At 46.9% G+C, this 18,904-nt stretch overlaps 4 protein-coding genes across 9 annotated transcripts; 2 read left to right on the top strand and 2 right to left on the bottom strand.

Annotated features, from left to right (window-relative positions):
* On the top strand, positions 1-2,223 carry LOC133514588 (lipid droplet assembly factor 1-A-like). The gene is made up of 5 exons (XM_061846405.1): positions 1-107; positions 177-339; positions 791-959; positions 1,466-1,611; positions 1,930-2,223. The coding sequence occupies exons 2-5, from the start codon at positions 265-267 to the stop codon at positions 1,990-1,992; spliced, it is 453 nt and encodes a 150-aa protein (XP_061702389.1). The 5' UTR covers positions 1-107; positions 177-264; the 3' UTR covers positions 1,993-2,223.
* An 839-nt stretch (positions 2,224-3,062) lies between these two features.
* Positions 3,063-8,286, bottom strand: LOC133514200 (ER lumen protein-retaining receptor 2). 2 transcript variants are annotated; one of them, XM_061845682.1, is made up of 5 exons: positions 7,923-8,286; positions 6,496-6,596; positions 6,172-6,330; positions 5,376-5,628; positions 3,063-4,036 (listed from the first exon to the last, which is right to left on the bottom strand). In XM_061845682.1, the coding sequence occupies exons 1-5, from the start codon at positions 8,011-8,013 to the stop codon at positions 4,002-4,004; spliced, it is 639 nt and encodes a 212-aa protein (XP_061701666.1). In that variant the 5' UTR covers positions 8,014-8,286; the 3' UTR covers positions 3,063-4,001. The 2 variants fall into 2 exon arrangements, with proteins under 2 accessions (XP_061701666.1, XP_061701667.1); XM_061845683.1 differs by lacking the exon at positions 7,923-8,286 and adding an exon at positions 6,964-7,116.
* On the top strand, positions 6,627-13,507 carry si:ch211-139g16.8 (immunoglobulin superfamily member 6). Of its 4 annotated transcripts, XM_061845679.1 has the most exons (6): positions 6,648-6,784; positions 9,049-9,399; positions 10,165-10,265; positions 10,329-10,376; positions 11,180-11,290; positions 11,365-13,507. In XM_061845679.1, exons 1-6 carry the CDS (start codon positions 6,688-6,690, stop codon positions 11,416-11,418), a joined length of 762 nt encoding a protein of 253 aa, XP_061701663.1. In that variant the 5' UTR covers positions 6,648-6,687; the 3' UTR covers positions 11,419-13,507. The 4 variants fall into 4 exon arrangements, with proteins under 4 accessions (XP_061701662.1, XP_061701663.1, XP_061701664.1 ...); XM_061845678.1 differs by having other exon boundaries at positions 6,627-6,784; positions 11,180-13,507; XM_061845680.1 differs by lacking the exon at positions 6,648-6,784 and adding an exon at positions 7,765-7,905 and having other exon boundaries at positions 11,180-13,507.
* Positions 13,508-13,662: 155 nt separating this feature from the next.
* Positions 13,663-18,756, bottom strand: mfsd13al (major facilitator superfamily domain containing 13a-like). Of its 2 annotated transcripts, none has more exons than XM_061845675.1 (7): positions 18,323-18,756; positions 17,872-18,186; positions 16,149-16,559; positions 15,994-16,071; positions 15,756-15,874; positions 14,607-14,750; positions 13,663-14,049 (listed from the first exon to the last, which is right to left on the bottom strand). In XM_061845675.1, exons 1-7 carry the CDS (start codon positions 18,524-18,526, stop codon positions 13,908-13,910), a joined length of 1,413 nt encoding a protein of 470 aa, XP_061701659.1. In that variant the 5' UTR covers positions 18,527-18,756; the 3' UTR covers positions 13,663-13,907. The 2 variants fall into 2 exon arrangements, with proteins under 2 accessions (XP_061701659.1, XP_061701657.1); XM_061845673.1 differs by having other exon boundaries at positions 15,756-15,839; positions 15,917-16,071.
* Positions 18,757-18,904: the final 148 nt, after the last annotated feature.

Below are 18,904 nucleotides of genomic sequence, written 5' to 3' on the forward strand. Positions count from 1 at the left end.
AGGAGGAGGAGGAGGAGGAGGAGGAAGAAAAAGGAGGATATAAGAGAGCGTGTTCTGTCTCTACTGCAACTCCTGGCAACTTGTTCTCAAGCAAGTTTCTCCTCCAGGTTTGTATCTGTTGATAGTCGGAAGTTTCTTGTAGGCTCCTCTTAACTTTTCACACTTCACTTTGACAGTCTGCGCTCGCGTGCCAGGCCAAGGACGCGGCGTGTCTTCTACTTGTTGTTGTTGTTGTTGTTCTGCTGCTGCTGCTGTTGTGTTGAGATGCAGCCGAGCAGCAGCAACGAGATGTGGGAACGTTGGAGTGTGACGTCCAAGCAAGTGTACAACAACCCCAAGGTAAGGAAACTTGACACCAAAATATTATACACGTGTACTTACCACATGGTGGGAGGCCAAAATCAATCAATCAATTAAATACGAAGCCTTTATCGTCGCCATATGACAGCGAGATCACGAGCGCTACTCCACAAGGTGCTTAAAAGATAAACGATAAGCATATTTCATCTAAGATCAAGTAATTGCAATGAATTATTTGCAATCAAGGCACACTTGTTACTCCAAAGGACTCCAAACACACACACACACCAGTCGAGTCTTTTTGGTCACACGTTTGTACTCCATTAATACACAGAGAAGTAACAAAAAAGCCAAAACGTAGATTTTCAGGGGCCCCGCGACGGACCGAAGCCGAATGTGACGGAGTCCAGCCCGCTTCCGCGGCATTCGGCTTTTCCGCTGACCTTTGCGGCCTTTGCGCTCACGCCGGAGGCCACCTTGTGACTTGCAGGTGACGCTGCTGATGAACTCGAGAGCGGTGGCGTACCTGAGCGGGCGCCCGCTGCTGGCGCTGGCCGCCGTCTTCTTCTGCGCCACGGCCGCCGTGCCCGTGGCGCTCTTCCTGGTTTTCGCCGCGGCCACGCTCGTCGTGTCGGCTGTCGCCTTTCTTCTCGTGGAAGGTAAACGGACGCAAGTCCAGTTAAGAATTTCTTGTTATTTTTTGGCGGGGTCGGGGGGGGTTTCTGATTTCATATTTCATTTGGAGTATATCTCATTTTGGTGAGGTTTTTTTTTTTTTTCATTTTGGAATGTTGGGTTTAAATTGACATAACTTGATTTATTTATAGAATTTGTATTTTAATTTTTTTTGTAATTTGAGGTGTTTTTTTTTGGAAATGTTTAATTTTTGGAATAAATTTAATTTCCTCACCGTTTTAGTCTTCATTTCATTTTTTTTTTTTTTTTTTAAATTGAATTGCTTTGGAAAGCCACTGATGGCGTAGCGGTACACACGCCCGACTGCGACTGACTGGAGACCAGTTCAGGGTGTAGGCCGCCTTTTGCCTGAAGCGAGCTGAGATGGGCTTTCCCGCAACCGTTGTGAGGATAAGCGGCTTGGACAATGACGTGACATGAATTGCATTGAAGGGTGCCCGTGTGCGTGTGTGCGTGTGGTCCGTTCCAGGCTTTTTGCTGTCGGCGGCGGCGGCGGGTCTCCTGTGCGCTCTGGCCGGCGCCGCCTTCTTCTCCGCGGCGGCGGCGGCCATGTTCTCCGCCTTTTACGTGGCCGTCTCCAACGTCGTCAACTACTATTACCCGCATCTCGCAAAGGTAACTGCGGCATTCCGAATCTCGCCAGTACGCGGAGGAAAAAGTCAACCCATGAAAAAGATTAGCCGAGGGAAGAAACGATTCCTTTCTCTGAGCTCCTTTTGAGGCTCTGTCGGATTTTCAGAGCACAATTTTTACGCTTGGATTTGCTCAAAGTCGTAAAAATTGTTCACGGCATTTTCATCGAGTTGCCAGACGTCCTTGCGTAATTCAGATTGGAGTGTCAGTAGGATTCAGTACCGACGACTACTCCAATGTAAGCAGTTGGACTCGTGGTGGGCCTCCTAAAAACTTTTCTTTCATGTTTTTTGCGTGCAGGTAGCCAAAGAGTACGAGACGGATCAGCAGGATGAGATGTCGCCCGACGACACCCCGCAATAGTTCTCATCTTCTTTTTAATCTGCGCCAAATATGAGACGCAGCTCACACGTCAGACCCGCGGAACTTTTTATGAACTATTTTATGGCAAAATGCCCAACAATATTCCTGACACATCAAAAATGTATTTCCATTTTATCACGTTACAGCACATTTGAAATTGATTTGATGTGAAATGAACAACAAAGCTGTTACACAACATTTTGTGTGTGTGTTAAAACTTTTAATAAAATCTCCAACACTATAAATGCTGTTTTTATGAAATATATTAGAAAGTCAAAAAAAGTTTTCCCTGGCAACGCCCGAGAGTCGACAACGAAGAGTAATTTCAAACCTCAACCTGTTTTTAAACCCTAACCCTGTTTTCAAAGCAGAACTCTCTTCAAACGCAACTTTGAAAAACCTACCTTTGATCTGAAACACTAACTTGTTTTCAAACCCTACTATGCAACGCCATCCCAGGGGTCTCAAGCTCAGTTGACCACAAGGCCGCTGGCGGCAGTCCGGTCGAGGCCGGGCTGCAGCCTCGGCGCGGAAGCACGCGATCTCAATTCCAAATGTTGAAAAAATATATATTAAAAATCCAATCTACTCAAATGTTTTTTTAACACAAATTAGGATAAGCAAGGACACTGGTGTAAACAAGTTACGTGCAAAATGACTTCTACGCGGCAATGTTGCTGTACCCTTCCCTCACTGAAAAATCACAATTAGCTTTAATGTTCACGTATGCGATGACGAACTCTCCGAAGCTGGAATAAAACTTTCATATTAAGGACAAAATATCGCCTCACGGGCCGCCAGTTTGAGACCCCTGCTCGAACCATTTCGGAAACCCGAGCCCAGTTTGAAATTCTAATTTCAAGGATTAAATTGAAAATGTTTTATTTATCTTTACGTTACAAGACTAGGCCCAAGACTTTTTGTTTTTTTAATTGTTTATGCTTTTTCGTCTGCGGCTTTAATAGTAACGGTCATTTCCATTGTATTTTTCCGACAAATGTAATTTCATTTCTAAGCGCTGCACCCGCGTCTGCGCTTTCGTGCCATCAAAAACCCAAAACACTCGACAATGATTCTCATAAAACCTTTAATGGAGGCGAAATCATGCAAAGAAAAAAAACAAAAGGTTAATATCCCTCGAGGAGTCATCAACTTTGTCGGGTCGGTCGTTGTTGCACATTAAACGTCGCTCATAATCGAGCGGACAGCAAAGTCATGACCAAAAAAAAAAGGCAAAATTTGACAATCGATGGCTTAAAACAAAATTATTTTTTATCCTCGTTGTGATTTAAGATCCGTCCAAGAATGTAGTGACAGCGACAAAAAAAAAAAATGATTGCTGGTCTTGAATTATTTAGACATCTGCTAGCTCTGTCATTATTAAAAGATATTTTCTTGTTTTATATGCTGGAAATGTGCTTGTTGGCCTTTAAAACTGTTCTCAGAATGGATACATACATATATGAAATAATACAGGTACAAAAGAAGTGAGGAAAAAAAAAAAAGATACTATGAGAAATCGGACACGGTTGTTATGAGGCACGCAGATACGTTTTTTTTTTTTTTTAATAAGACTGTACATTTGTCCATTTCCTTACCATGAGTTGCCCAAGTTGTGACTTTGTAAAAAAAAAAAAAAAAGAGGAAAATAATAAAAGTGAACGCACCTCACATGTACGGCGAAAAGAAGCCTTTTCTCCTATTGGAACAACAAAGAAAAAATAAAAAAAAAAGAAAAAAAGAAAAGAAAAAGGCTTAAGGCGAGAACGCTGAACACGGAAATGTGACGACGGTCCACCTCGGAATGACGCTTGTTCGGCTCGCCTGTCGGACGGCGAGCGCCGCCGCGCGCCATCCGTCGGCGTTCATCCCTCGACAAGACTCGCAAGTGTTTTGTTTCTCCCCCCCCCTCCCCGTTAACGTTGGCGACGACATTCCGGGATTTGTTGTCTCGGGCGGCGCCGGCGTCCCAAGTCCGCCGCCCGCCTGAGACTCGGCGTCGGGCGTCCTTACGCCGGCAGGCTCAGCTTCTTCCCTTTCAAAACTGCAAACCCAACAAAAGATTCGTCAAGCGTTGAGGCGACGACGGCGACGGTGTCGCCGGGACAGGATAAAAAAAATACAGAAATATTCAGTTACGATGATTATTATCTTGTCATATTGCAAAAATATACAGCGCTACCTCCATTTACGAGCGACCCAGACAACGGTGCCGGCCGGGAGTATCGGACCGCTCGTTGGGTCTCCACCGCACGTCATTTAATATTGGAATAGGACGGCTCTTCTCATAATTTTAACACACCCCCCCCCCCCCCCCATTCTTAATTAAACGTTCCAAGTCTATAAAGAGAACGAAATGTTGCAGGGACACAAAAGATTTCAAAAGCAGTCATATAACAAAGGATAACGGAATATTACAAAAGTGATGCTAAGTTGTAATAAATCCCAAAATACAAAACAAAAAGGTCATTCCAGTCGAACAACTTGTTAGAAAAAGGTGACGTCAAAACAGCAAAATAAAAAAAGGCTGATTCAAGTCCAGGAAAATTATTTTTTGGCCCCCAAAAAATGTGTAATATTACGAGAAAGAAGCAGTTTGTGAAATATATACGGAGCAAAATATTCTGAAACTAATGACTCGTTTTTCGAGTCTAATGCAGACTTTTATGTATTTCTTTTCAAAAAATCCAGTCCGTCTTTTTTGCCCGCATACTGGTGAGCGCCTTTTCAGCAAAAATGATCATTGCATTTTCAAAAATGACGAGTTCACTCTTTTTTTATGGTCCCGAACGGCAATTAGCGACTAATGAGAAACATTTTGCAGTTAAATGTCAGATTTGTACGATACGATACGCCAAATTCCTTCTTGACGTCACGAGGCAGAAAGAAACCAGAGCGCCTACGCTGACGGCGGTCCGACTCCGGCGCGGCAATTTCTTTTCCTCGCAGGCGAGCCTCGCCGATACAAGGCTGCTTTGTGCCCGTCCGTGGGATTGCGGTTGGTCGCTTTTTCAGAGGCGCCGACGGCAAAACCGAAGCGAATCGTCGCTATCACGCCGAAATTCACAAAGCCGCTCGTGAGCAAAATCCGCAAATTAGACGCGCGCCTCCGCTTGGGACTAAACATCGCGGACTTTGTCTCCCTCCTGCGTAAAACGATGTCACTACAGCGCTTCCAAACATTTTTTTTTTGTATAATATAGGAGCATGTGTACATTCAATGTTTGAGGACTTTTGACAACTTCACCTTTTTCCTGTAATTTTTTTTTTTTTTTTTTTTTTTTTAAACGCACAATATTATACTATACGTTTGCAGAAAAAACTCCTTAAGCCCCCACCCCCACCCGCCGCCGCCATTGACGAACCTACAGCGGGAAACCAACCTTTGGTGACATAAAGGTAGAAGAAGTCGCAGTAGAGGATCGTCTGGACCACGCCGGCCACGATGGCGATCATGTCGAAGAAGCCCTCGAAGTAGAAGCGCCAGATCCAGTTGAAAAGGTAGAGGGCTCGGTACAGACCCAGGCAGAACAGGTAGTGGGTGGTGATGGTCTCCGCCTCGCCGGTCTTGCTGATCATGAAGAGCTGCGGGAGGATGGCCACCGACTCCAAGTAGATGGAGAACGTCCACAGGATCTGACCGACCACACAAGCGCCACACGACACACTTACATACATAATATACCCTGCATCGTTTTTGTTGATTTTGAGGGGGAACATGGCCTCGCGCTATTCGCTAAAAAAAGTTTCGGTGCTTAGGCCAGAAGATAAAAGATCCACGTAAAGGTAGTGTTTTGCCGCTATCTAACAGCATCTATTGCCATTTGGACCAGGGCTTGTTCTTGTAGACAAGCCACATCCAGCTAGCTAGCTAGCTAGCTGGCTGGCTGGCCAAACTCTACTTGGTTGCTATGTGCAAATTTATTTTATGAAGCTCTGCTTGTAGCTTGCGTGTTAACCAGTGGCAATCGGGTCACGCTACGTCTTGAAGCAACTCGGTGACGAAACGTAGCAAATGCGCAAGTTAAAATTGTGAGTCGCAGCCGCCGCATCAAAGTCAATTAGCAAATCATGCTAAGAAAAGCCAAGACGTGCAGAAACGACACGCCAGAAAAAGGGACGGCGACACGGCCGAGGGATTACTGTAAACTCCCTTTTTCCACTTGAACCAAAACGCACCTCAAGGGGGGAAAAGTCGTGGTTGATGAGCACAGCCAGACCCCCGACGGGCACCACCAGGAACTCCACCCTGAAGCTGTCGTGATTGCCGTCGTACGTGGCCCGGAACTTGACGTAGATCAGGTAGACGGTGGCGTACGCGCAGCCGATGTAGATCACCTGAGCGAGATGAAAGAGTAGCGTCACCCTTTTTAAAAAAAAAAAAATTAATTTATTTTGTCCCGTTCCGCTTTCGACTCCCTTCGGTTTTACTGCGTCGCAGAGGCGTTCGCAAGCATAGAATTCAACGTCTCGGTTGCCGGTCGTCTTTTTCCTGCGTCTTACCTTCATGCACGTGTTGTAGAGCGAGATGAAGGAGGTGAGCAGGTCCAAGTAGCGCGTGGTGAACACCAACGCAAAGAGGATTTGACTCTTTCCGGAGATGCCTTCAAAAAAACAAGCAGCACTTTGTTAAGAACTACGTCGTAGTAAACGCAGAGCTGGGAAACGACCGCAACGCTTAGTGAGCGCCACCTCATGGATTCACAGACAATGATGAATATCGCTCAAAACTTTGTGCTTCATATTAGATACACATCGACTGATAACATTGCTAGCTCCAAAACACAGCAAGGTAAGAATTCCACATTTAAAGTCAACAAACTCATTGGCCAGTTTTGGATGTCATATTTAACACCAGAAAGGTTTCGTGCATTATCAAGGTCACAAAATATATATATATATATAAATGTTATGTAGTTCCCGCTTATTTTGCAATACATTTCAATGAAACCTTTGAAATAATTCACCCACTCATTGTCATGTGAGCTTGTTCCATCTAAACGATAAACAGATAAAATCCAAGCAATGAAATAAATATGATCGTTATTTTAGCATCACATTGAGGGAGAAAATTTATCATCCCCACATAAAAACGTGATACGTTACTACGTGTATGCGTAGGAACTAAAAAGTCAGCTGTCTAATGCTTTCCTTTGTAGATTAAGAGTTGTTAGGTCATACAAAATATACTTATATAAATGATTTCACTTTTCAAGGTACCGTCTGAATCTCAACTGGTCACCATTAGCTCCTCCCACTAGCTGTAAACTCACTTAAAAGTCACAAACCGGCCGTACAAAGTTATCTCGTCTTTAACGAGACGCAGCAAAGTTTGTTTTTAAATGAACGTCGGGAGTTTATTGAGAAGTATGTCCCCAAAACAAAACAAAAAATTAAGTCTCAGACGTGTGAGCATGCAGGCTACTTCCGTAGCGCCTTCTAGAACGCCACGTCAGACGCCAGGCAGAAAAAGTCGAAAACCGAACCCCAAACGACAGCCGTGCCTTGACAATAAACATGATTGAAACAAAAGCAGCACCGCATGCAAAATTCCCAAATGCAAACTTGCATTACTACACAGTTACGTATAAATTTGACTGGGAAAAAAAAAAAAAAAAAACAGTCCACAAATTGTAAATCACAGCTCAGCAAGTAGGTTTAGGTCTAGCATTTAACATTTATAAATGTGCAACAAAGTATACATTTCCAGTAGCCCAAGAAAATTCCTCTGACTTGATTTAGTCTCTTTTTGACACCGATATGATGCGGATGATGTCGGCGTGCATGCTAATCATTTCTCCACGTGAATGAATGGGGGGTCGCTAGCTTAGCAGGCAGCGGCGCGTCGAGCAGACGTTCGTTTTTCAAGGAATCAAATGTGTCTTCCGAGAACACGTCAGCGGTGCGACCAAGGTGGGTCCCCAACTCACCTGCGCACGACCTGCTTTTCCATATCTTCAGCAGCAGGATGATGATGGCTGCCAAGTGGGAAAGGTCCCCAGTCAGGCGGAAGACGTTCATGGTGCCAAAAGTTCACAGCTCCAACGCCAACTTCAGATGGACTTCCTCCGGTTTTTGTTTTGTTTGTCTGGTTTTGTTTTGTTTTTTTTTGTTGTTGTTGTTTAAAAAAAACAATGTCAACTTTCTCCTTGTACGTCCTGCAGCGGGATCGAATCGTTGGTTTCACTTCGCCAGCAAAACGGAGCGGCCCGGTTGTCTCCGGCGTGAAAATATGGCGAGGGTGCAGGTCGACGTGGAAGGGGGCGTGCGCCTACCACGGGAGCGGCCTGCGATTGGACATTAACGTTGATTGACTGGGCAACGAGCCCCGCCCAGAAGCGGAGTTAGTGACGTGTTACTTGGGTGGGACCACGGACCACAATACCGAAACTTGCTACGAGGGGTAGTCCAAAAATCTTGAGCACAATTTCATCTACTACCACTTTTTTTTTTTTAATATATCAAAGTTCATAGTTTAACCCTTTTTTTAATTCATGTTCTACCGCTTATCCCGTTCTGTCAGCCATTTTGAGAATGACGTCATCTCCCGAAGCTGCGATTGAACGTCTTGCTGTGGAAGGGGAAACGCAAAAGCCACAAAACATTTTCAAAAGCTTGCAAAATGTGCATGGTCAGAACGGGGTTGTCCATAATCGAAGGCCATGAACGGTGGGGCTGGGGGGGGGGGGGGAACCATTCCCACGATCTGCTTGCCATGGTGGTCAATCAAAGCAGCCATACTTTATATATTATACTGTACATATCATTTATTGACTTGGTTCATTTTCATTGCAAAAAAAGTGGGCCTTCTGTTTTTGTAGAACGAGCAATGTCAGGTTTGTTTGTTGCAAAGATGAAAAGAGGAAGGAACTTACTCGGTGTTGAGTAAGCGGAATTCACCCATTTCCATCGCCTTGTGCCAACAATCATGAGATCGTCGAGTGTTGGTCCGCAGACATGGTGCCGTTGTTTTGGATTTCTCTGGTTTGGCTCACCTGCCTGCCACCAAAAGGTAGTAAAAGCTTGACCTTTCCGCACGCATCTTGTTCTATTCAGGATGTGGTCTGCGTGGTCCCGAAGGTGCGGCGGAACCCCACGGCTGCTTGTCACAGCCGAACCGGGTCATCTGGCGCGAACCGGGACAAGACGCCGAGATCCAGTGCGGCGTGCGACCCGGCTGCTCGGCGCGAGGCCTCCACTACGAGTGGTTCGCTTTCGAGCGCAGGACGCACGGCCGTGTCAACCTGGCGCAGGGCCGCCACAAGTACAGCCTACAGGGCGCCGCTTTGCAAATTGTGGCCCTGAACGCCAACGACAGCGGGGTTTACTACTGTGCCGCCACGTCCCGGGGGGAACCGGCGGCGGGGGCTCAGCACGTCGGCCTGGGCACGACTCTTGTTGTCAAAGGTAAGGTGGGAGCAACGTCGCCTTCCTGTTAACGTTCAAACAAAAATAGCGGATGGAATCTCGAGACGTGAACTGAATAATAAAAGCAAAAGAAGGTCAAACTCTTCACCTTTTGGTGACGCCCGACACACACTAAGAGGGAACAAGAACGCGTTTTTATTGGTATCGCTGGGATTATTAAGAAGTAGTGTACATTAGTGCAATGAGATATGAATGTTCAGATTTTTATGAGATTGGCGCAACGGCTCTCACAGTTCTGAGGTCCCGGTTTCAATCCCGGCCCTGCCTGTGTGAGTTTCCTCCCACATCCCAAAAACACGCAACATTCATTGGACACTCGAAATTGCCCCAAGGTGTGATTGTGACTGCGGCTGTTTGTCTCCATGTGCCCTGCGATTGGCTGGCGACCAGTTCGGGGCGTACCCCGCCTCCTGCCCGTTGACAGCTTGGATAGGCTCGGGAAGTCCCCGCGACCCTCGTCAGGATAAGCGACAAAGAAAATGGATGGAGGGAACGCCACAGGCGGATGGATGACTAATCAATAGCGTCAATGTCGACCGTGTAACAATACTCACAGGCTAATTTTCTTCATCCTCTGCCAACCAGTACAAATATGATATTGATATTGTATTCGAGTATTTATTACTTGTCAGCCAGGTTATCCGAGGTCCAGCTTGGCCAACGGTGGGTTTCCCCTTCTGCAGAAGTGAGGAAAAAAAAAAAAAAAAAAATCTACTTTCCTAAAAAGTTTCCTTGTGCTCCCAGAAAAGACCAAGTTGATGGTGGGTCACGTTCTGATGTGGTTAACGTTCGTGGTCTTGGCCTTCTACAGCTCGGCGACGCTGACGCTGATCATTCAAAAGAAGGTAACGTAGTCATTCACGACACAGCAAATATGAAGCCTCACGTTCCCCGTCTTTACATTTCAGTTCGGCCTCAATATATGCAACTGCAGACGAACGCACAAAGGCCACGAGGTCAGTTTTATTCTATTTTCATGTACGGTATTTATATTTTCGCTTTGCGTGTGAACAATTCAGAGTAAAAGGTCAAACGGGAGGGGGAAAAGAAAAACAGAACAGGAAATAATGTTTGCATTACACCACCGCCAGTCACTCCCTGTTTCAAAACTACCTTGGAACAAAACGGGATGCTTGTGAGATTTTTTTTTTTTTTTCGACAGGCTGTGATTGCCGTGAGATGATTTTCAAATGTCAGAACATTTGCGCTTACAGTGCTGATGAGAAAGCGGTTGTCGTAAAACGGGGCATCCACACCCAAACGTGACAGTTGTGACGACGGTAATGGAGCGGACCAAAAACTACGAAGGGGCCCGGGAGGGAGCCATGGACAACTCCTCTAAAGCTAAACCAGTTCTGGGTAGAACGCCTCATGTTGAACGTGCGTTTTGGCTCGTTTGCGTGCAAGAGATGGCTTTAGTTACGGTGGCTTGGAAGTGCAAAATAAACATCAAAAGTCTCATCTTTTGTTGTTGTGTTTCAGCTTCTGCTTTTGCTTTTTGCTTTGCCCTTCCAAGCCACCGTACTTAGTCGTCGTGAGTACTCATTGACGGTGTATCCAAACGCGCTGACGCCGACTCGGGGTCCACAAAGGCGCTCCAAAGCTGCCTGCCCGGCGTCCACATTTGTGACAGAAAGTCCCCATGACGGGTCGGGAGGCAACGAACTGGCAAACGCCACGGCGTACTCGTCCCTGGTAAACGGGGGCTGCCGTTGCTGCCGGGGGAACGTCATCGTGCGCCATCTTTTGCCCTTCGCAGAAAAGCACGAACAAAACGAGAATATTCCGCGACGTGCTGCAAGAGATGCACCACCGACGCGAGGTGAAGAGAAGCAAACAGACGGCGAGGAGAAACCCGGTTCCGGTTGAGGTATGGCGCGGATCCGAGTTCTGCTCGTCCCTGACGCGGGCTTCAGCCATATTTGTGTGTGTGTGTGCGCGCAGGTGCCCGCCGCCGAGCTAAACGTCACGCATGACGACATCTACCAAAATGTGTAAGCCGCGCGTTGGACGACGCCCTGCGCTGAACTTTTGCACAGAACTGGAACCGAAAACCAGATTGAAGGACTGAGCGAGGTCAAACAAATTTGCAAATGTGGCTTGGAAGAAGGCGGACACACTTTTTATGTTTTTTCCCATCATACACGGGGACTCCTCATGCTATTTTCTTCTTCGAGGGCCAATTCTGTAAAATAAGCGGCGAAACGGCGGCCTGTGAGCGCGTTTGGAAAAAACAAACCTCACGCAACAGTTTCGTGTGGATTTAACATAATCATGCTCATTATATTACAATAAACATTCTTCCATGTAGTAAGGCCCAACTATTGCCCAAGAGACCAAAAGATAATTACTTTGCCGAGAATCGTCAAATGTAGCGTAAAATGCCAGAGATTCCATAACGGTAAACATTCATAGTTTTTGTGATCATAAAAGCTGCTCATTTCGATTCACTCGACATCCAGGGCGCTTGTTGGTGTCGGAAGGCAAACAAAAAAGATCAAAACAAACTTCACGTGCGAAACTTCTTACGAGGCACCCATGCGAGTGTGACGCGTGCCCGTGCGTGCAGGCAGCACCGACGGGAAAGATGTGAAGAGTCACCAATTTTTTTAATAAAAGACTACAAACACAAGTTGTGCTTGTCGTATGCTCAAGACAGTTGATCATTATACACGGAAAACACGAGATCCAAACTGGAGTGCAGTCAAAGTCTTACTAGCCCACGGCAACCACGTGGAAAAATAACACCACTATTTACTTGCATTCCTTACAAAAAGTCAACTTTTGTTTTTTTTTGTTTTTTTTTTTTGATACGTGAAGTATATGGGGGGCAAGAATTCAAATTTACGTGATGACCATTCTTGAGTAATGTGCAGACGTTACGTTAAATGGAACCGTCCCAAGCCCTCCCCCCCAGAATCCGGATGGTACGATCCGTTTGCCCAATGTCAGCAAGGGGCCAACTACCGTAATTCCCGGCCTACAGAGCGCACCTGGTTATTAGCCTCACCCGGTACATTTGTAAAGGAAATATCATTTGGTACACACGTACGCTGCATCTGTGTAAAAGCGCCAAGTCCCCACATTGAAACACGCGATAGTAACAAAGAAAGAGGGTACACAGAGAGTTTAACGCTAGTGCCGCCACGCTAACGCTAGCGCCGCACTTACACTAGCACCTGGCTAATAGGGCTAGTTTAAAAAAAAAAAAAAAGACGGTAAAAATCACTGCGACACAGCAGTAACACGCTAGCGCAGCGCTAACATGAACAGACCAGTAAAAGTCACTTCCTCAGTACATATCCCACCGGTCTTTGTCTTACCGATTCCGCTCGAATGCCCCCTTCCAGCCTTTAGAAAAAAAATGCACAAATTCGCCGCATCACCGTATAAACCGCAAAGTTGAAAGCGTGTGAAAAAAGTCGCGGCTTATGGGCCGTAAATTACAGTAGGTACAAATACAAACGAGTTTCCATTTTGATTCCCCCACTCTGCTGTGGAGTGTTTAACAATACAAAAAAAAAAAAAAGGCGGCCTTAACATTTCGCGCAGTCCCGCCTGACGTCGACAGCGCAACATTTCATCCGCAGATGCCTTTTTGTTCACCTTCATCGGAGCGGCATATGACAAACGGGAAATGACAGCGCACGTAGCTGATAAAACGTCGTAACGTAAACCTCCGAACGGTACGCGGAACATCTCGGAATTCCTCCTGCACGCACGCCAACAAGCAACCGGCAGAACCTGTTGACTGACACACTTGGCAAATGCCAATTTCGTTTGACTTGGGTGAGGTGCACGACAGTTACTAGGAAAGACGTCAGCTAATCAGTTGTAAGTTGTTCACATTTTCTATAAATGTGCAAAATCTGCGACGTGAGAGACGATGACTTTGACTCGCTCGGGCTTTGGAAAACAAAAACAAAAAAAGGAGTGCAAGGAATATTCTCCGATTGGACGGCAATGAAACGTCCTAAGTGGCATCATTTGCTAAATCACATTAAGTGTTAAAAATTGGGATGGGATGTATGCCCCAAAAGGCCAACAAAATGTATCAAGTAACCCTGAAAGTTAAAAAAAAGATGCTAATAGTGTAATGAGCACGTTCTGGAATGTAAAAGATCGGCCGATTTGAAGGAACTAAGCAAAGAAGCTCGCCGCAAAGTAGTTCCGGTTCCCGTCAAAGCGTGCGCAACTTTACGTCCCGTTTGTGAAAATAGGACAACTTGGAAGTCAAACAGCTTCACGGAATGATTTATGATCTGGAGTCGGGTTTCAACTGCGTGGTTCGGGAACTCGGAAGATGCACGGTCATTCCCCTTTTATGAGGGGGGAAAAAAAAAAAACAACTTAAACCGTTGACTGAACTGAAATGAACATACGCATCTTCACAAGAAGATAAACGACACATTTTGTACAAATCCCCCACCGTTACGAGTAACTTGTTAACATAATGACATCCCCCGAATTGAGGAAGGCGGCACTTGCTAGCCGTCGATGTACTTGCTGTCCACGGTGTGACTGCTGCGGATGGAGAAGAGCCGCCAAGCCAGGATTTGAACGCCGGCCACGCACATGGGCACCGCACACACCATGTAGAACATGACGCTGTGGAGGCTCGACAAAGCTCTGCCGAAGAGAGAGGGGGGGTGGGGGGGTGAAATGGTCAGGTACGCACATTTGCACTTCAAAATAAAAGTCAGCTCATGATCATTTCAATGTAGACGTGTTTAAATCTTATTTTGGAGGAGCTCGAAATCGTCATTTCAGCCACCGCGAGTGCGGAAATGAACATTTTCTTCGCGTGGTACTTTAACGCTCAGCAGGAATCGGACGTGCGATGGACAAGTTTTAAAATATGAAAGTGTGGTTCTTCAGGCATAGTATCATAATCTTGTCAATTTTCAAGCCAACAAGAAAAATTCCAACTTGAACCTTTTATTAAAATGGCAATGAAAGTCAATCAATCAGGACTTGCGTGAGAAACTTCAAGTCATCTTCGCTTATGTAGTGTAAAATCAACTATAAATTTCACGTTATTGGCTGGGATTAATTGCGTGATGACCCGTCAAAACGTCGACGCTAATAATCAGTTTCAAGAGCGCAGACGCCGCACGTGCGCCGTTAAACACACGACAAGCGTAACGCGACGGGGAACAACATGAAGCACAAACTGCAAAACTTGCCTCGGGTCCGAGTCCCGTCCGGCGTCCTTCATCTCCTCGTAGCCGAACTGGTTGAGAATGTTGAGGACCAACATGGGCGCCAGAGACTGGGCGGGCTTGGTGAACAGCGCGTTGGTCCCGAACACCATCGAGGACAAAGGCGAGCTGCCAAAGGCAACGCAACTTTGGTCACCGTACGCGCAGTGCAACCGAATATTTAAAATCAATTTGATCGAATGTGTCTACAAACCGCAAATCGAATGCATAGGAAATAAGCGTATTTTCTAAATATAATTTTACCCGGTGTCAACTCAGTGTCCATTACTAAAAATACTGTAGCTGGAAAATATATTTGCAAAAACCTTTATCAGTAGTCATTTGTATAAATGAGTAGATTTACACGAGGGGGGGGAAAAAAAAGGCCAAGAAAATGATTAAATACGTCAGTTCACGCAACATTACCGAAAAGATAAAAAGTACTCATTTGTCAAAAGGCAGGAATTTAATTCTAAATAAGTAGGTTTTCTAAACTCAAAAAAATGTAATTGAAATGCCTTTTCATTCAACAAAAGAATCTAATTTCCTATCTTTACTAAACCGAGGAAATAAGCGTAAAAGCAACAAAATGAAGGAGGAAGTTTACGTGACCCGTAAACTTTATTCACCAATGGGCTTTACATCGTTCACATGCAACTAAAAGTGCGTTCCAAACATAATCAGTGAGCGAGCGCGTTCCACCAAAGTCCACACTGCACTTGAGCTTTTCTTTTAACTTTGGCAATCATCAACATTTCCCAAACCCGTGTTGACTAGAGGAGGAGCCGCGGGAAGATAAACAATTCCGTTGCTAATGTGTGTGTGTTCGTCCGTCTTTGCCATGGCAGAGATATAGATTGACAAGCAAAATAAGGAAAAAAAAACTCTTAACAAAAATCGACACGATTGAAGTGTACAGCGGTACCTCCCGGACTTGCCAGTTCATCCGAAATCTTTGAACCTGCACGCCAACGTACCTTCGGGGCTGACCTGTTCCCCGTGCGACAGCGATCCATTTTTCACAAAACAAACAGACTCGCGCAAATGTTTCCAACCGAACTAGTTTGACTCTGGATTGTCAAAAATACATAAAACCCACACTTTCAATCTTGAGGCGACATTTCGTTTGTTTACCTGCGCTTGTACTTGTGCATGTCTGCGTCGATGATATCCGCTAACGGCAACCCGAACAGACTGAAGGAGGCTTGCACCAAGACCCTGCGGAGGCCGACAATGGTCACGCCGCCCCAACACTATCGGATGAAAAAAAAAAATTGAGGAATAAAATCTCCTACATGCTCACGGTGAGGTATAATGCCAGGATACGATAGTTCTGAGGACCGAGCGCAAGCATGGCGGCCCCCATTAAGACCTCCAGGTAGAAGGTATAAAGGATTATCCGGTAGTAGCCCAGGCTGTGAAGAAGTCTGTCGCAGATCAACACCAACAGCTGCAAAGTATTGGCAGAAAACATCAAATAAAATAACACACATCGTGCTCACCGTGGCCCGAAGTTCAGGAAAGTACCTGCGGGCAAATGAATCCAGCGCCGTACATGACGCTCCTGGCCAGCGACGAAAGCACATCAGGAGGAATCAGGTGCTCGGCGAATATCAGCGTGAAATTGCTAAAGAAAGCCAGCATGAAGACCTGGAAAAAGTTCATCAGCACAAAATGCCGGAAATCCCCGTTGAGGAGGATTTGCCACGTCAGCGTTTTCACGCTGGGGGAGGGACACCCTGGATCGCCCGGGTCGCCCGGCTCCTCGGGCGCTCTGTCGTCGAACCGGCCGCGGCTGCGGAGGCCCGTGTAGAGCATGCAGCCGCAGCTCAGGACGGCCACGGTCACGGCGAACGTCTGGAAGGCCGCAAAGTCCTCCATGTTTTTGGACAGCAGGCCGCAGAAGAGCACGCTCGACGAGCCCAGCAGCGACGCCACCTGGGGAAATTTAAAACAAGCAAAATAAAAAAATAAAATAAAATACATTTCTCTGCATTTGGGACGGGTCGGGTACTCGGGGAAAGCGGTCGATACCAACCACCCGTGTTGAAACAAGCTTAACAAATCTGAGAATGAGTCCTCCTCGCCAGTAAGGGGCGCTACACTGCGAAACTTCGACCCATTGGCCAATCATCACATGTCAAAGACAAACAACGTTCACAATTACGTCACTGTTCTCGAGATGGGTGAATACGCATACTGGTATCAATCTGGGGGGCGGGCGTGGGGGGGTTGGGGGCGACTTTGTAGTTTGAATCCAACGCTAACTCGTGACTGTCCTAAAGAACGACTCCCGCCGTGCTTCCAACTTGGAGCATAAATGGCTGGGTTGGACGTGACGTCACGCTTGTTGTTGCAGACAAGCAGTCAGCTGTCCACCGTCATCGTGCGACATTTCTCTTGCGTCAACGGATGCGGAAATCGCGGAAACATCGGGAAGCCATTTTTCCGTGCTCCAAAGATTAGATTGCGCGAAGGACAAGATACAAAGGAGTTATCGAGAAAAAAAAACAGCGACAAAAGTAGCTTGCGAATATACGACGCGCAGATCTGAACGAAGCTCGAGTACACAACGCAAACGGATATTTGAAAGTCTGTTCTGAGCATTTTGTAAGCGTGTGTGTGGATTTCGAGTGTCCGGATATTCAGATCCTTTGAAAGTACATCGTTGTGGAGAGGATACGAGTTTGATCTTCTGTACATATCTAGCTTTGGCGACATCATCGAGTGGATTAAAGTCGACGGAAAACATCCGCCGCTTGCCTGCTTACATGTGGGTCTGTCGACGTTGCCATGGTGATGCCGTCCGCAACGCCTAGCTTGTCTGTAGGAATGGCGGCGATGATCACGTGATTGCAACCCAAGAACACTTGCGTTGCTCCCAACCAAATCAGTCCGGTGAGCGCACAAACAGATGACGGCGGCGCGGACGACGGGCCAAACGGCCACAACAGTCCACTCGCCATCGCTTCCGCAAACCGAGAATGCGCTTCTACAACTTTTTCCATCTTCAATTCTTTTACACCTCATAATTGCTTGATTAGCGAGCTTGTTGCTGGCGAAATATCATGCCGCAAAGTTACTCTGTGATGGATAGGTTTCCAATGACATCACCACAGTCCTTAGACCAATCGGGTAAATTAACGATGGCAAAAAACTTCACGCCTCGCCAATCACCTGTGTTCTCCGACTTCTGTGACACACAAGATGGCGTCATCGGAACTCCACCCATTCCCGGCACCACGCTTACCTGGCTGTACTTCACGAGCCTGAGTCGGTTCCGATGGTCGCCGGAAATCTCGGCGAACAGGGCGCACTGGGCCAGCAGGACGAAGGTGAGGAGGGCGTCGAAGGCGCACAGCGACACCGTCAGGTGGACGCCGCTCAGCCAGTCGCCGGGGGCGTAGGGTCGCCACGGGAACCAGGCGACGAGGAAGGCCAACGAGTAGAGGGGGGCGCCGTACAGGATGGAGAGCCGGCGCTGGGAGCAGCAGGCCACCTTGGAGTTGTCTTGCAGGTACCCGAACAGAGGGTCGTTGACGGCGTTCCACAGCATGTAGACCACCTGCGGGACAGGCGGGACCTCATTCTCAACTCATTCCACGGAATACCTGCGCCGACCTTCTGCCTTGACAAATCGGAACGCTGTACTGTACTCATCTCAATTCCACAAAGAGTGAAACAAATCTCGCGCTACTCACTTGTGATTGGTGGAACGCGCCCTCGGATATCCGGTACTTGTTGACGAAGAGCTTCACGTAGTAGAAGCTGAAAATGTTGTTGATCGTGGCAGAGCCCAAAGTGGTCATGGCATAGGCCAGAGCCGCCGGGTCGAGCCGCAGGCCGAGAACGCGTCGCGGCCGCTTGGCGAAGCCTCGCGCGGTGTTGGCTTCCGCCGCGGCCATGACAGCCACGAGCCGTCCGGCCACAGGTCGAACAGGTAGAACCTTAAAGTCACCTTTTGAGGGGCGTTTCTGCCCCCCCCCTCCCCTCCCAACTTATGAGTTCCACAAAGTCATGAAAATCCAAACCGGGTCATGTGCTCTTCGAAAGCTCAGTCGGATTCTGCCACCACCCGCGCAGAAGACTTGAATGATGAACATTGAACAAAATCTCATCCCGAGCAAAACTTTTACCCGGTGGGCGGTGCTTAAATCTCGGCCGGGTGTTGATTGGTCGAAACCCATCGATACACTACCTCCTGATTGGCGCTCATGTGTACCGGAAACGCCAACCCGGAAGTCACGAACGACTATTTTATTGGAAGTAAAATAGTTTCAACT

This window comes from Syngnathoides biaculeatus, chromosome 16, assembly GCF_019802595.1.
Source record: "Syngnathoides biaculeatus isolate LvHL_M chromosome 16, ASM1980259v1, whole genome shotgun sequence".
Classification (NCBI taxonomy): domain Eukaryota; kingdom Metazoa; phylum Chordata; class Actinopteri; order Syngnathiformes; family Syngnathidae; genus Syngnathoides; species Syngnathoides biaculeatus.